Source organism: Protopterus annectens, chromosome 2.part0 (genome assembly GCF_019279795.1).
Source record: "Protopterus annectens isolate FY-2018-M chromosome 2.part0, PAN1.0, whole genome shotgun sequence".
In the NCBI taxonomy this organism is placed as follows: Eukaryota; Metazoa; Chordata; order Ceratodontiformes; family Protopteridae; genus Protopterus; species Protopterus annectens.
In genome coordinates, this window is record NC_056728.1 from 1,358,202,471 (window position 1) to 1,358,219,302 (window position 16,832).

The following is a 16,832-nucleotide window of genomic DNA, read 5'->3' on the forward strand; positions in this document are numbered from 1 at the left end:
TTGCGCCAAAGTTTCCAAATATAATACGATCCAACATATTTAGAGTTGCCCTTGCAGAAGAAAGTCTACTGTGGTCCTGTGGAAAGACATGTTGTGATGTCATTAGGAGTTTATTGTCATATACATGAGCCATGAGCTCCCTATCCATATTATAATGCATAATAATGCCGCACTGCTTTGCATTTTAGTTATGTGTGTGTCAGTGACTTTTATTGTGCACAGTGTTTACACTGCTATGCATCCTAGTTTACTTAGTAACTCTCCCTTTCTTATTGCATTCTGTACTTTGCTCCTTAGTATATCATAGTATACTAATTTGTGTAACAGCGACATATGGAGTCTACAGTACTTGCATAGTTTTATACCCTACTAGTAGTAACCCTCCTTTACGCGTGCCTTCTGTTCCAAAAATAGTTAAGGTATTCAGTGCTGTACTGTTATTTTACTTAGTAACCCCTCATGTGTGCCTGGTATACTAGTGATGCTTAGAGAACTCTGTGCGGCAGGGTGTATCATACTTAGACAAGTGCCTTCACTGACTTGTTCTGCTCACTATGTCAGATATTTACAGAGGTACTTGTACTGGAAAGCTGGACATGGTCGTAACTGAGCCTGACTATGGAAAATATTTACAGAAGTATCCATATTGGAAAGCTGCATGTGGAAGTATCTGTGTCTATATAAGTATAGCAATGTCATATCTCAAGTAGAAAAACAAACAAAGGAGCAATTCTAAAGAAAAAGAGTAAACAAACCTCAATAGAATTGGTGTGGACTCTGCAAATTCAGATACAGGAGTCACAGTTTAAAAATGATTGAAAATCAGTTTCTGGCAAGTATCGATACCTACTTGAAGTATAACAGGTAGCCAGCAACTGGAGAAACTGACTAGCATCAAGCAGTTATTGTTTTTTATATAATAAAAACATATCTTAAGAAATATTATATTATAACATATGGCAAAATTTGAATAGTATTTAAGGTTTCATCACATTTTAGAAATGTTATGCAAAAAATTTGTCAAAGCTTTGAAGATGAGAAATACATTCAAAGACATTTTATAAAATGGCAAACTGCTTGCAGCAAACTATACTTAATGTTATTTCTTAACAATTAAGCTCATCTTTTTCTTAGGTTAGTTAATGAAAATCTTATTGATACTTTTGTCTTACATATTCACACTACATATGTTGTTTTATTAAATACTGGTTTTGTGTTCGTGAGTTTTGTCTATTTTCATAGACACTTAAACTTGTTAACAGTCATTCTGTTATATTGTTCTTGCATATAAATGTAATAATATATGTTATTAAAAATATAATATGAAAACCAAATACAAACTGCTTTGTGTCTTTCACAGAAGCAGGCATATAATGGTAGGAACATTTTGCACACCACCATTTGATGTAGTTGCACCCTAATGTTACTGTAGACTCAAAATGAAAAATAGGAATAGTTTGGGCTTCCCTACATGATCTTGAAGAGAAATTGCTTGAGTGTCATTAACTCTGAAAAAGAAAAAAAGATGAACAACATAAACATCGAATGCTTTTCTCCATAGGAAACCATTGCCAGTATGATTTCTAATTATGCGTCAGCAATGATTTACTTCTTTGGGCAGTGTTTGAGAGTACATATATCGAGATTTATATTTCTTGCTTTCATGCTTCAGCATTCTTCATTTCAAGATTCCACTTTAAATATATCTGCAGTATTTTTGGCAGTTACCAGTGTAACTCTCTAACTCAATTCAATTCAACAAAAGTCTAATTCAGTACTTTAAAAAGCTTTGGCTATGTCCTTTTTCTATTTCTGACGAACTCTTACCTATAATCAAGTGCTAAAAGGGGACTTCATGCCATGTTTGACTGCATTCTAATTGTTATGTCTGTAATCTACTAGTTCTACTACCACGTGAGTCTGTTTGACATTTAATATCATTTTAACGTATGTATCACTGCCCTGAATTTGCAAACTGTTTATGTAATTGTTTGTTCTATGTATGTCTGGAGCTTTTCTCCCCAGGCCTCCACTGAAAAAGGACATGTATCCAGTCAGACTATCCTGGTCAACAAATGTAAAATAAAATAAAATAAATAAAAAATAAATTAATTAATTGTAAGTAATGGTAACGGTGATTCTGACCTTTCTTTGGTCTCCCTGTATAGAATGCACTTCCATTCTGCATTGACTGCAGAGATTTAATACCATTTCTAAAAAGACATTTGCAAGATAAATGTTATTAACTTTGCTTTTCTAACTTGGGAAACCACATTCCAAACAGGATGCTACCCCACTGCAATCCAAAAAAAAAAAAAAGTAATAATTTTACTACTGTCCTCCTTTGGTATTTACAAATCCAAGCATATTGCCCAACTGGAAAGGTTTGGATGATTTTTAAGAAAAAAAAAATTAAAGGCCTTAAATTCTTCAAATATCCTGATAGACTATCAGGATTCTCTTCATACTCAGTAGCCTAGTAGGTGCTCAAAGGTGACCAGTGTATTGATTTTTGAGCCATGAAAGTCCTGATTCTATCTGACCTGTTTCTTCACAAAAACAGTGACTCAACAAACACCCATACTAGGGCATGTAAATTTATACCAAAAGATAAACAAGACACACTGGAAGGATAGGTTCCTAACTCAAGATATTCCCAGCATATGGTATAAGTGACCACTACAGGTCATACAAAGCACTACTTTATCTGTCTTTAAGACTAGTCTTGATGATCGGGGTGGGTAGATGTAAATTTACACCAGTGTTATGTACAGTCCTTCTTGATTTGGCAGTTGTACACAATTACGTACTCTTAAAGGGTAGTGTGAACTTTTAAGTGTGCTTACTTAAAGGTGTGTAAGGCTAGGCCTCTTATGGTCCCTCTGATCATTTGCCTAGTTTTGTACCTCTTTGTAATCATTTACTCTGTGCACGCTGAATTTACCCCACTGTCAGTAAAAAGATGCTTTGATGTAACCAGTTTTGATAAGAACAAGCATTTCCTTCCAAAAACATAATAAATACATTTCAGTTTTATAGTTTTATAATCTCAAGCCACATTTTATTTGGAAAGCATTCCTTTAAAATTTCATGAATGGATTACAAATAGTTAATAATTTCAGTAAGTGGAATATAATTGCTACAGTTAAAAAATACATTCAAAGGGTGGGCATTGTGGTTAATTAAAAAATGCCTCTAAAGCATATATCTATCAGTGTTGTATAATGTCTTTATTATGCAAATTTCTCATTAATAGAAGTGACTATTTGTAAATACAATGGCTAAGGTATTATATATTTCATCAAAGTTTTTAAACGTCAGCAAGTCAAATCAGACAGGAAGAACCCCATGTTTCTGATTTTTGTACAGAGGTCATCTGAATGTCTAGGCTGGTAGTTCTGCTCAATGGTCAGACATGAAGCAGTGGTAGCTCTACTCATAAACGTAGTGAGCATCTCAGAGCAAGACACAAAAATAGGCAAACATCCATCAAGCAACTGTCATTAGGTTAGGTACAAGAAAAACAGTGAAATATGTTAAGAAATATAATGCACAAAGTGCACATTTTACTGCAATGGCATCCTGAAAAGTACACAGATTTCACGTGTGAAAAAAATTCGGTAGCTACTGAGTTTAGCTTTCAAATGATGGCTTGTAAAAAGAATAAATTATAGAGATAGATAGATAGATAGATAGATAGATAGATAGATAGATAGATAGATAGATAGATAGATTTGGCTACAGTTTTTTTTTGAGCCTTCAGTGATGTTTGTTTTTTTGCTTCCTGCTTATTTGGGTTGAATTTCAAATCAGAAAAAAAATCTCTTTTGTTAGCACAGGTGTCTGCAAGTTAAGTACAGAATAGAGAAAACAGATTAAACATGTTTTCAAAGGTCTTTATTTGGGCATTGGAATAGTCAGAATTTACCAAACCATTGTACAGTGTTCATCCAGGTTTGTTGATCAATTGCAACACTATTGTTCCACCCTTTCAGTGACCTCCTCATTTACACAAAGCACTGCTTACAGCTGCAGCTGTTGGATTCAGTGAAATCATTGCATTACCAGCAGGTTTCTGCTGTTTGTTTAGCTGCCCAGGTCACCTCATTTAACCTGCCTATTTACCTTGACACAACATTGTGTGCCATCCATGTAAAGAATATGTAGACAGTACATGTGTGCCATTCAAATGAAGAGATTGCATGTTATGCAGCAAAGAGCTAGTCTCTCATGTCTTCTTCACAAAAGCACATATTTAAAGGCCCTGAAGCATTTAAGTAGTAATGATCAATTTTGATAAAATGTTTATTTTAACATGCTATCATTTACTTTTATGTGAATTCAGTGGCAAATATTAACTTATCGGTGGGGGGGGGGTGGACAGGAGTACATTCAAACATTTCACTTCTGTACTTACATTCTCAAATCCTCCCCCACTCCACCTGACATTTTGAAAACATATACACAGGTATCTCTGTTGCCCCTACACACAACAAATGTACATTATCGTTTTTATCTCTTTCCCTGTGATTTAAAATATTTTTTTTCAAAATCAAATAAATTAGAAACACTGTGTACAACATTATGTTGCAGGCATTAATTTAAGCAGTTACAGAAGTTCTGGGGACTCTTTAAGTCTTAATATTTATGAGTGATGTTTAAAAAATGTGCTCAGCTGAATATATACAACATGGTTAGTTACAATTTTGCAACTAATTCCTCATAGAGATTACATAGGCTTTGCAGCTGAGATCTGGCTTGTATAATTAACATTTCTTGCTATTCTGAGTATATTTGCAAATGACAAGTGTTTTCTCTCTCTAAACCTTTGAGTCTGTATGAATGATAGAATCAATCACTAAAGTATTCTTAAATGTCTGTAAAAAGTTTTAATAGTGATTTAGTCTTATAACAATTCCAATGTGGTGCATAAAACAAGCCAAAACGTAAATATTTCTGTTTTGTTCGGGTAATAGTCAAGGGTGATACTTTATTGCTTTGGTTTCCCCAGTAGTGGTGATGATTTGTTAAAGTGTCATATTCATTTTTGTTTACTAGGAATGTGATGTAATAGCACTGAAGTCAGTTTTTCTACTTACTACCTATTACTGTGAGTTAACACTTTTTTCCCTCTCTGGGCAGTCGAAAAACAGTAAAATACCCATTCTGATTAGAGCTTTTCTGTAAGCTTCAGTGCATATTATTAGATTCATTAAACCTTATCCTCTAAGTACCATAAATACCCTCACTCCCTTCTGGCTAGCTGTTCTGTACATACAAACCCTTCTAGCCACCCCTCACTCACCTTTTCTCTTACCTCCTCTATTAAACCTTCTCTCCCAAGTGCCTCATCAAACGTAGTTAACTGTGCTCTCCTGTCTGTCAGCTCATTGCATCTAAATCTATTAAATGTCACTCTGTTGTGCTTCACAATCTATTACACTGCCTTACATCTCAGTAACCTGCCATCTACGTACCCCCATTTTTCTGTACCTTTAAAACTGCTCCTCCCATTACTCTCACCCCATCTATAGCAGCTATACAATGAATGCTGTGCATAAGTTTAAAGCTAGAGGCTGGTGATTGTGCATGCATATTTTAACCGCTTCTCTCGTCTTGTTGGTGATTATGTAATGTTTTTAGCCACATCTGTAACATGCACAATGCAAATAAGATATGTCTGTGTTGTAATAGTTCTACTTAACTGTTCTTAATGTTGAAGATATTTTATTTCTTTTTTCTTTTGATTTAATAATTAAGACTACTTACTTATTGCTGTTAACATGCTGAGGTGGTGGTGATGCGGTAGCGTTGTCGCCTCACAGTAAGATGTTGTCCTGTTTGATTCCCAGCTAGAGCGTCTTCTGTGTGGAAACATGCGTGAATGGGCGTACCTTCATTGAAGGTTGTGCGTCAGAGCTGGCAACTCTGTACGTAAAAATCTACTGCCAATCATTAGCGGACCGGAGTTCCGCTGTGGCAACCCCTAACTGGGAAAAGCCAAAAGACACAACAACATCAACAACTTATTGCTGTTAACATGCACCTTTTGCCTTCTAACCATTAACTGATAGTTGTTTGAAGTGTTTCATCATACAGATTTATTCTCCTCCTTCTGACAGGAACTTTTTGCAAACATAATGTATGCATTGTGTGTGCAGCTTTTCTCCATGGGCTTCTGCTGAAAAGGGGTGGGGTGCCCACTCAGATTATCCCAATAAACAAATGCTAATAATTAAATAAATACAGATTTTACATGCACCCAGAAATGGGCCAAATAAGAATATGTGGGGTGCAGTTACATGTCTCCCCTTTCCATGATGGACAGGTGTGCTAAACCTGGGGTAAATTTGAAGTTAACCATTCATTTGTCCAAATTATGTTTGAATAGAGTAAGAGAAGTTTTGCTTTATGTGGTGTAGAAGACAGTTCCACAGAAATGGTATTCTCTGTGATACGAACTTATCCTCCAGCATGGTCTATTTATTTTGCAAAAGAGATTGAGCTCTCTTGAGAGGGTGCTTGTGATACCACTGGACTTGAGAATGTATAACAGGTCTGACAGAATAGAGTCTATTGTTGCTCAATACATAAGGCACAGGTTGCCTCTCAGTAGCCGGTATGATACTGAGAAGAGGGACAAAGCTTTGGGATGGTCTTCATAGTTTTATGGTTTAGGCACTTGATTTTTTAGTGAGAAAGCATTGTGGTCATTCCACTTGTGACACGTGTTTGAACTGGTACCTACTAAAAGGGACATTATACTCAATGATTACCCTAATGAGTACCAAGTTCATTGGAATAATTGCATCCCTGGCTCTGGGCACAATACCTTAAGGCATAAGCTGTGCAATGAAAAAGGACTTCCTTATAACAGTAGATACATTGAGATCAAAGGACAGTTCATTGTTAGCACAGATTTCCAAATCCTTAATTACAGGATCAATTCTCAGGGCTGTGTTGTCAATATGATAGTCACAAGTTGAGTCATTCTTGCCAAAGGATACAATTATATACTTCTTGGCATTCAGTTTTAGTCCATGATTTTGACACCAGCTATTTGTTCAGGGCAGGCCCTCTTGGAGGATATTGGAGTCCTCTGAGAAGTTTATCATAGTATGACATTTGCAATCACCTGTAGACTTGGTTGGCCTCAAACCCTTAATATTAGCTTTGGCCTCTGAGATGTAAATGCCAAAGAGAAGTGGTCCAAGGACTAAATCGTGGAGTACACCAAAAGTGATAGGTCTTTTAGGGGAAGTAGAGCCACACACTCACCCACCTTTAACTCCCTGGGTTCTATTTATTAGTGAATTTGCTATCTAATGAGTTATATAGGGACTGCCAATCAGCTGAGAGAGTTTGTCTATGACACTTGAGTGTAGGATGGTGTAAAACATCTTTGCAAGGTCTAGATATAGGGTGTGCACTGTTCTGCCCCTGTCCATTGTTTCAGTAACTCTTTTGAACATGTCCTTCAGGTTAAATAGGTAGAACCTACCCTTGACAGATCTTAATTGGGTTGGATCAAAAGTGTGTACATTACCTATATTCTTATTTATTAATTACATAATGATCCTTTCCTTAGCCTTACAGATGACACTGGTCAGGCTTATGGGTCTATACATACCCAAGCCTATTCAAGCTCCACCTTTGTCTAAAGGAATGACTGTTACTCTCTTCCATTCATCCATGATGAAGTCTGTTTTGAGGTTGGTATTAAATAGCTTCTACAGGGGATCAGACAAGTCATGTTTCCAGGCTGACCAGTAGGCAGCCTGGTGTGTTATCTGGCCTTATAGACATTGCATTCTCGGCTACACTGATTTTGGAAGCCATGCTGGATATTTTGGCAATTAGGAGAAGTAGCAGCAGTTTCTGGATCTATGCAAGCAGCTCTGAGGAGATAAGACAAGTGTGTGATAACATGCTTTGGTCTACTTTTCTAAGGATACACAACTTTGCACAGGAGTTTCCACAACATAAGGCTATAAATATTGTCTAAATGCATATATTATACTGGAAGAAGCCCAGGATATTAGGACAACCTGTCCCTGTGCAGGCCTGCCATTACTTATGGTGAGTGCATGGCCCTCTGTAATCTAAATGGTGGTCTATACAAGTTAGGTAAGCATTTATTTGGTTACATGTGTATCCTCCTTCATTGTAGTAGGGTAGAGCTATGTCTACAATGTTTCCCTGGGTGTCTCCTTCTTTTGCTAGCAGGGATGACTGCTTTACTCAAGACACACTTGTAAATCCTAACACAATAGGTAAGCCCTGTGGAGAGTGCATATGTACCAAGCAGTGGCAAATATATTCCTATATATGTCTCTGCAGCTGTGTTGTAGTGCACGTAAAAACACCATTAGAGTTTGAAATCAGTGAAAAACAGGCTTCTTAAGCACTTTCTGACAGCACTAAGGTGCTTAACGATTGTTAAACCCCTCTAGCACTAGTCTCATGCAGCAGTCACAGCAGAAGAATGGAAGGAAGCCATTAAATGTTTCATTCAACCCTTTTTTATATCTGAATGAAGAGTTTACTGGCTTCCCAATGCTCTTCTTGGATGGCTGCTTTCTGTGTGGCTGTGCTTTCTAAGCTGTAAAACACTTACTGTTGCTACACTTTCTATGTTTTGTACTACAGGAGATTAGGTGAAGCTTATGTTTGGGTCTTTCTGATCATAACTAGGATGTTATGTGTTTGACATGGATGCCAAGATTCACATCTCTCAAGGTGAATTTCTTGCCATCCATTTCTCAAACACATAACATCCTAGTTATGATCAAAGACCTAATCATAATCCCCTGTATTGCATGCCCCCATAGTTATCCCTCTGAGTATAATATGGTATAAGAAGGTTATATTTTGGCTTCACCTGTCATCCTACCTCTATCAGCAGTATACAGTCTACAACTCTGTGTCAAGTGTACCCAGGTATCTGTATGCCCAAAGAATAAGGCAGACAGCAGAGGCTGAAGGATTTCATCCCTACCAAAAATGATGTACTGCTACAGGGATGAAGGACCCATGATCTGCCCAACTTTAGTAAAGCAAACATGGTGAACAGCAGTCCACAATGTAAATGCTGTGGATGGCCACTGTCACACAGAACAACTTGTTCAATATGTGAATTACTGATAAAATAGAGCATGTCAAGGCAAAATAATGTTCTATAGCAGCACAAAGGCTGGCCACAGGGAGAACCCATGTACGCAGCAAGCTAACAGAGCCAATGGCATTCTTGCTATCCTCCCAGAGGGTAATGGTACTGGAATCATCCCTATAACAGTGCCCATTAACACCAGGATGAACTCTCCATTCATTTTAGTAGATGATGCCCCAGGTAAGTACAGATGTATTCTGTACAGCAGGCCTTCACATATAGACTGGAGGCTGACCATAGCATGTGCTTCATATGCTTTATTACAGGAGTTTGTATTATCCAGCCATGTCAGGATGTATGGACACTGTAGCATGTATGTCACACAGACTCAGTTATAACACAGGTATGCTCTTCACTCTGGTGTGTCTCTTGTTATGTGTTCAGAGGGCAGATTATTGCTGTCGTAACATCTTTAAAAGCTGGGACAATGCCAAATGATGATTTTAGCGTCCATGCTGAGACTGACAATGATGACAAGATACAGATGCCTGACTCACAGTCAAATGACACAGTGGCACTGTCTTTCTCTGTCCCAGATGGACATCCTCTCACAGTGCAGTGCAAAGGGGTGGACTGACTCTTAGAGGAAACCAAAGCTGTATAGTCTGAACACTTATCATCCTCAGTGAGGGAGGGGGTCTCTCTGGCTATGGGCACCATCACTGCTCTCCCTGCTACTGAAGCAGATAATGAGTGCCCTGCATCTGATGTCAGTGTACCCACCACTGTGCAACCTTACAGGAGCATCTGGTGCTATTACATATTACAATTAGCCTCTGACATGCAAACAACACTCATTAACAATTAGCTAATGTGCTGTGCCATCATCCAGGGACAGTCTGCTGCAAACAAGTCCAGCATGGAGATGGTTGCTGTGCTGCATGGCATTTGTGAGGATGTTGCCCCACTGAGGCAACATCTCTGTGCACTGATAGGTATCATGAGGCCTGTGGTGGAACACACCAGTTCCATCACCACCTTCATGCAGAGGACTGCCAGTGCAATTGTCTGTCAAAGTCCTGTCTGCCACTGTTATTAGGGGTCAGAGTAAGTTATCCAACTATGATAACCATGGGTTGGGGCATCACGGGGTACATGGCTGGCACCTGCATCTAAACGTGTATGACACTCTGCTATCCCTAATCATGGGCAGTAATGACAGTCACTTTCCAATAACAGGGCATCTCACCAGCAGGCTTCAGATAAGTCCTAGTCTTACAGTACCACCTCAGGCATATTGTGGGACCCGAAGCCCTAGTGCAGTAAGCCATCCGTTAGGTCAGAGTCACATTATAGAACTCTAACCCCATTACAGGAGGAAATAGCCTGTGATTCAATGTACCCATCATCTTGAGTACCCCTTCCCACCTCTTGTGACAGGCTCCTATGACTCACTATGTGCAATGACAGCTACGTCATTATGTCCCTTGTCACCTATGCATATCATGATGACAGTCTGACTCATTTTATACTCCTTCTTGTGTGCTGTTTGCTGGAGTGTATGATGCACAGTATAGTCTGAACTATGACTTTTTATATAAGTAACTGTGTTCATTAATGACTTAACTGTGGCCCTATGACTTTTCACTATGCAAGAAGTGGCGATATTGGCAAAGTATGTCATATAAGTGAATCAGGTGACCTTCCTGGATGCTGTGGTGACACATCTCTTATGATCCCACGTGTGTGATACACTGTCTACAAGTTTGTATAATGAATGCCCTTCCTTCACAAACCTTGGCACTTGTGAGTTAGGTGGGACCTTTATTGCTATATGTGCATAGTCTAAGGCACCCAGTACCTGAAGGGATAATGGTGATGTCATAGAAGGTACCCGCAGTTTTGTATCTCTTTAATGGTTTGTTAACTTACTGAGTATTTCAGAGATGGGCACCTATGACATACCCAACATGTCCCCTGGTGGCCTTTGAAAAGTCTTTGTAGAAACAGTTATACATACTTTGGCCTCCATTGCCATCATAAAGCCACCCATTTCTATAGATATCTGTGTGAGTGGCACAAGTCAATCAAAGTTCATAGGATGTCCCAGTCTATAGTGATCAAATATCTCTTCATTAGACAAGTTGTTATATGTCAACCGCTGGCAGCAATGTTCTCTTAGTGTAGGAAGACACCTCACAGATGCCAGCAGTGAGTTGTGCTAGTAATAACATGTTTTTGGTGTTGCATTACTGATGCTGCTTCCCTTAGCATAACACGTGCATGGTGCTACATTACTGTTAGTGCTCCCCTTAGTATAACACGTGCATGGTGCTGCATTACTGATGCTTCTTCCCTTAGTATAATACATGCATAGCGCTGAATTACTGATGCTGCTTCTTTTAGTATAACATGTGCATGGTGCTGCGTTACTGCTGATGCTTCCCTAGTATAACACATGCATGGTGCTGCATTACTGGTGCTGCTCCCCTTAATATAACACGTGCATGGTGCTGCATTACTGATACTGCTTCCTTACTATAACATGCGCATGGTGTTGCATTACCGGTTCTGCTTCCCTAAGTATAACACGTGCATGGTGCTGCATTATTGATGCTGATCCCCTTAGTATAACATATGCATGGTGCTGCATTACTGATGCTGCTTCCCTTAGTATAACACGTGCATGGTGCTGCATTACTGATGCTGCTTCCCTTAGTATAACACGTGCATGATGCTGCATTACTGATGCTGATTTCTTTAGTATAACACGGTGCTGCATTACTGATGCTGATTCCCTTAGTATAACACGTGCATGATACTGCATTACCGATGATGCTTTCCTTACTATTGTAGTGGTAGGCAACATTTGGCATGCTTTTAAAGTACTACCTAACTTGTCTATGACTTCTGACCCCTATCCTTATTAGATAAAATGGATAACATTTGCTGTAACTCTATTGCAGAGCTCTGTTCTGGGGAAGTGTACAGACACATTCTCCCCATCATGTATCACTGATAACTGTTCATTGATGGATGCACTAGTATGACAAATAGCTTAAAATAGTTAATTCGGTTTGAGTAGATTCACTATATCATGTGGTCAGCGGCAAAAAAGATAATTCAGGGAAGTGATTAATCATGAAAGGAGTTTCACTCCTTCTGCTGAAAACATTAAAAGCAGAAAAATCCACTTTGATTGACAACTGAGATTTGTGGTCTTTTGCTACTTTTTTGGGGAAGTTATTTTTAACTTTACATTTTTTGGGTGCCTGGTCTTTTTAATGTGTTTTTCATTTGTCTTTCTCAGAGCTAATGGCTCTGTGGGATGTAAAAGGTGGAGAATGACTAATGCGAGGTAGATGGATGATGCTTTGAATCAAGTGTATTTGCACCTTGGACTGGTCCTTAGTGCTCTACAGTCTAGAATTTACAGACAAACTATTAAAATGTTCTCATGAGCAGTGTTTTGCACTGCATATTAATATTTTTGTTGCCCAAAAGAGGGACCCAGTGTGGTATTTTACTTGAAATGACTTGACAGAGCAGCACTGCAGAAGAAAATAATGAATTGGTTACTACAAAGCAGGACTGGCTGCTACTAGACTGGGTATGAGCTAGAGCTGCACACAAAGAAGAACAGAAGAGGGGGAGAGCTGTACTTATTTAAATATTTTTAAGAATTCTCATTTTTAACATTTTGTGGTTTGGGGACTCCGGTTTTGATTTTGGCAAGTACACATTATGAACATGAAGATGTGATCATAGATCTACTTTGTGAATAGCTCTTGTAAACAGGTTTGAAATTGTTATACTAGAGCCACAATATATGTTTGACAAGTAGAAGACTTTATTAAGAGAGCTCAAAAATCCTCAGCAGAAAGGGACCAAATGATTGGTATCACTGTGCTTTGGGTTATGCAAACTGTGAATCAGTTCTCAAGCCATCAAGTCATTAATGTGTAGCAGCTAATGTTAAATGCAATGGTTTGCATACTTGTTCGATATCTTGTAGCATGAATGCTGTTATTTGATCCTTTTTTTCCCCAACAGAATGATGACGTTTCTTCCTTCGGCAGTAACAATGCTGTTGGCATTGTCAGTATTTGTGAAAGCACAGAAGCTACCAACTCGAGATGAAGAACTTTTCCAGATGCAGCTAGAGGACAAATCACTCTTCCATGATTCTTCAGTAATTCCTGATGGGGCGGAGATCGGGGGCTACCTATTCCGGGATAATCCTAAAAGGTACTAACATGCCATAAAACAAATGCTGTTCAATACTGTTCAGTCCAGTGCTTGCATACCTTGTTTTTGTCTTCCAAGTTACATTAGTTATTTTTGTAATCTAGATAAAAATAAATGCCCTACCAAAATTTGCCAATCTCCACAAATAGTTAAGTACACTCCAAGCTGAAAATATGACAACCAAGGCTAGAAGAAAAGTATTCATTTATTCCAAGACTTCAGGTAATTGCTTTGGTACAAAACTTCATCAGACCATAAAATATACAATTAACAAACACTCTTAAATACAGATCTAGGCACCTAATTAACCAATTAAAACAATTCCAGTTGCAAACAATCAATGAATCAGTCTCTGTGTTATCAGAAGGGGTTTTAAAGGTACACTTTTATTGAAGCCAAATCCTTTGTCTGCCTGTAGATTTTTAATCCAGTGCAGTTCCTCTTTTTCTATCTTATTCTGAATGCTCCCTCCCCTGGGACTCACATTAAAAGTGCGTAATACCATTAACTGAAATGTGTGTCCTTCTTTCTGCTTAATATGCTTATTCAAAGCATTGGTGGGCACATCCCTTCTTATGTCTCCTAAATGCTCTAATACCCTATCTTTTAGCCTCCTACCTGCCATTCTTACATAAAACTAGGACTTTTTTGCATGTAGCCAAATAACATGAACAAGAGAGAAATGTCCCTACCCTATCTGATGTTGTACTAATTTTCCTTTCTCTCATATAACATAATTTTTTCTTTCAAGGAAGGAGTGTTCTTAAAAGAAAACTCTGGAGAGGGTCAGATGATAATCTTAATTTTGTCATCTGCCAATAGGTCAGACCAGTTAAATTTAATAATATTGCATACCATCCCAATATTACTGGAATATGTAAGGGCTAACCTCATCTTCCCTTTTGACTCTTTACTGATATTTCTTTTTCCACCATTCTCAGAAAATAATGGTTGCCCTACTGTATCTCTAAGTTCTGTGGCATGTAATATTACTTGCCGCACCTCTTGCTCCTTGTAACCCCTTTCTATAAACTCATTACTTAACAAATCAAAAGTTTGGTCCATTGTGCATATATCAGTATGCAATCTGAAAACCCTTAAAAATTGTCCATTCATAGAATTCCTAAAAACATAACTAGGATGCATGCTAGACCAATGCAACTTGTTATTCTTCCAGCATGGTTTCTTATAAATCTCAGTATTAGAAGTACCATTCAAATCTTTAGAAACTAATACATCCAAAAATTTTATATTAGAGGTAGACGTTTTGATGTTAAACTTTAAAAAATCTTTGCTATTGTTTATATAAACTATAAAAGTATGGAACTCACGTATATCACCTTTCCATAAAAGAAACACATCATCAACAAATCTTTTATAAAAAATAATGCGTTCTTTATACCTCTGATAATTTGTGTTGCTGATTACTCTGTGTGATCAGTCAGAAATGAGCTGACTGCTCAGACCCCATAGTCATTGGGAATAACTCTAAATAATGTTTTGACATCTAATGTTACTAATAACTTTTCGTATAGCCTTGGTTGTCATATGTTCACATTGGACTGTACTTATTTTTGTAACCTACATAGTCTGCTTATTCTACTCATAAACATTCTCTCCCTCTCTTTTTGTGGCAAATGACTACTTTTGTGTGCATGTCTGTGTGTGTATGTGTGGGGGGGTGTGCACATGTTGTTATTGTTTTCTTTTGGCTTTTTCCTGGTTAGGGGTCGCCACAGCGGAACTCCCATCTGCTAATGATTGGCAGTAGATTTTCACGAATGCTGAGGTGCCAGCTCGACCTCCAACCTTCAACGAAGGTACGCCCATTTACGCATGTCTTTTGAACGCCCATCCAACCGCGGGGAGGACATGCAAACTCCACACAGAAGGCACTCCCTGCACTCCAGCCAAGAATCGAATGGGAGAACCTCTTGCTGTAAGGCAACAACGCTACCGCTGCTTTAAATCTTTGAATACTGTCTCCCTCAAAAATAGTCGAGAAATATATTTGACCTTTTCGTTTCTGACTTAATGTTTACATTTTCAGTTTCTCTGCCAACTTTGCACTGGGTAGTTTATTTTTCATCTTTTGTTTTCCACCATCATTTTCCTTTCTGGGCATTTAGAGTCTATTGTAAATTGCCTCTGACTTGACGTACTCTTCAGTTTAGCTTTACACACAAGCCACATGTAGCCCACTTTAAGAAAGAATTGTCATGGCAAATTCTACTTTAAGCAGAGACTCTTTGAATGTCTATATTAGCTATATATTTGGAAGGATAATTCACTTCGTATAATTAGTCATGCTAGTGTAATGAGCAAAGTGGAAAGCAACAATATTTGTTTAAGGACTAGTATTGTTTTTTCAGGGTGTTGGTATCTCTGCATGGGTATTTTACCACTGTCCTACTACAACATGACTTGGTCTCTGCACACCTTTGTGATTTTACTAACCCAGTGTTTACTGCAGTTCTAAACATTGGTAATACCTAAAGCAGCACTGGTCTCATACTATGGAAGCTGATTAGGCCAGATTCCACTGACGTCAGCCGCTCCAAAACTTGCTTTCAGCTTCCACAAATGCCTTCCAGTGGATCCTGTAAATATGTTTACTGGTGTATGTCCTGTTACACCCTTGCCTTTCACATATGTTTCAGAGAAATACACCATTAAGGGAGCAACACAAAACACAAAATACTAGAAGAAATGAAAAAAAAACAAAAACAGTGAAATGGTGAAATATACAACTGTGTAAATTCAACAGAGTTAAAGCATTTCTTGGAAAACAAAAAACGAAGAGATGGGGAATCATTACAAAATACAGATACAGAAATGTGAGTGGTAAAATAACACTGTATGATTTAGTAGTGATCTGAATATGAGAGAAAGTGCTAGAAAAAGCAAAGATAATTTCTGGATGCATACAAACATAGATAAAAGGTAAAACAGTGAACTATTGCACTGCTGTACAAACAATTGGTAAGGCCTAATTTGTATATCTGTGTACAGCTTTTGAAGTTGTACTTTAAGACTGCCTTCTGAAGCCTCTCCCTCACCCCAATTCCACACCATTTCTGGCCTGTCCCCTTCCTGAGTAGTAGATTCTGGATACCAAGTCAAGTGGCTTTGCTGCACTGCCCTTCCATCTAGTTTTCCTGGATACACAGGATGTCCAGCCTCCTCATGATTCATCCTGTCAGTGAACCTACATTGATTGTAGCAATTCTTAGTTCATGTTTGGCAGGTTGACTGGTAATGGGTACAGCTTTTGCTCAACAGACCTATCCTAGGTAATCCAGGTCGGCCAATTTGACACTGGCCAGCCAGTAGCTTATTGACCCATGGCTATTGTATTTTATGACAAGCACACACTAGACAATGGGGGCACATACATACTTCCCATCATTAGCACATCATTAGCATTGGTCTTTGGTGTAGGTTGCAGTAGGCTGGATCCCCAAACCCACTTATC

General features: G+C 38.3%; 1 protein-coding gene across 2 annotated transcripts in view; it reads left to right on the forward strand.

Moving 5' to 3' along the window:
• Window positions 1-16,832, forward strand: part of NDNF (neuron derived neurotrophic factor) — a 131,674-nt gene that overhangs the window by 75,998 nt on the left and 38,844 nt on the right. For both annotated transcript variants that reach the window (XM_044061537.1, XM_044061536.1), the window contains exon 2: window positions 13,163-13,357. In XM_044061537.1, coding sequence (XP_043917472.1) covers window positions 13,164-13,357 — 194 coding nt within the window. In that variant the 5' untranslated portion in view covers window position 13,163. The remainder of the gene's footprint in view (window positions 1-13,162; window positions 13,358-16,832) is intronic.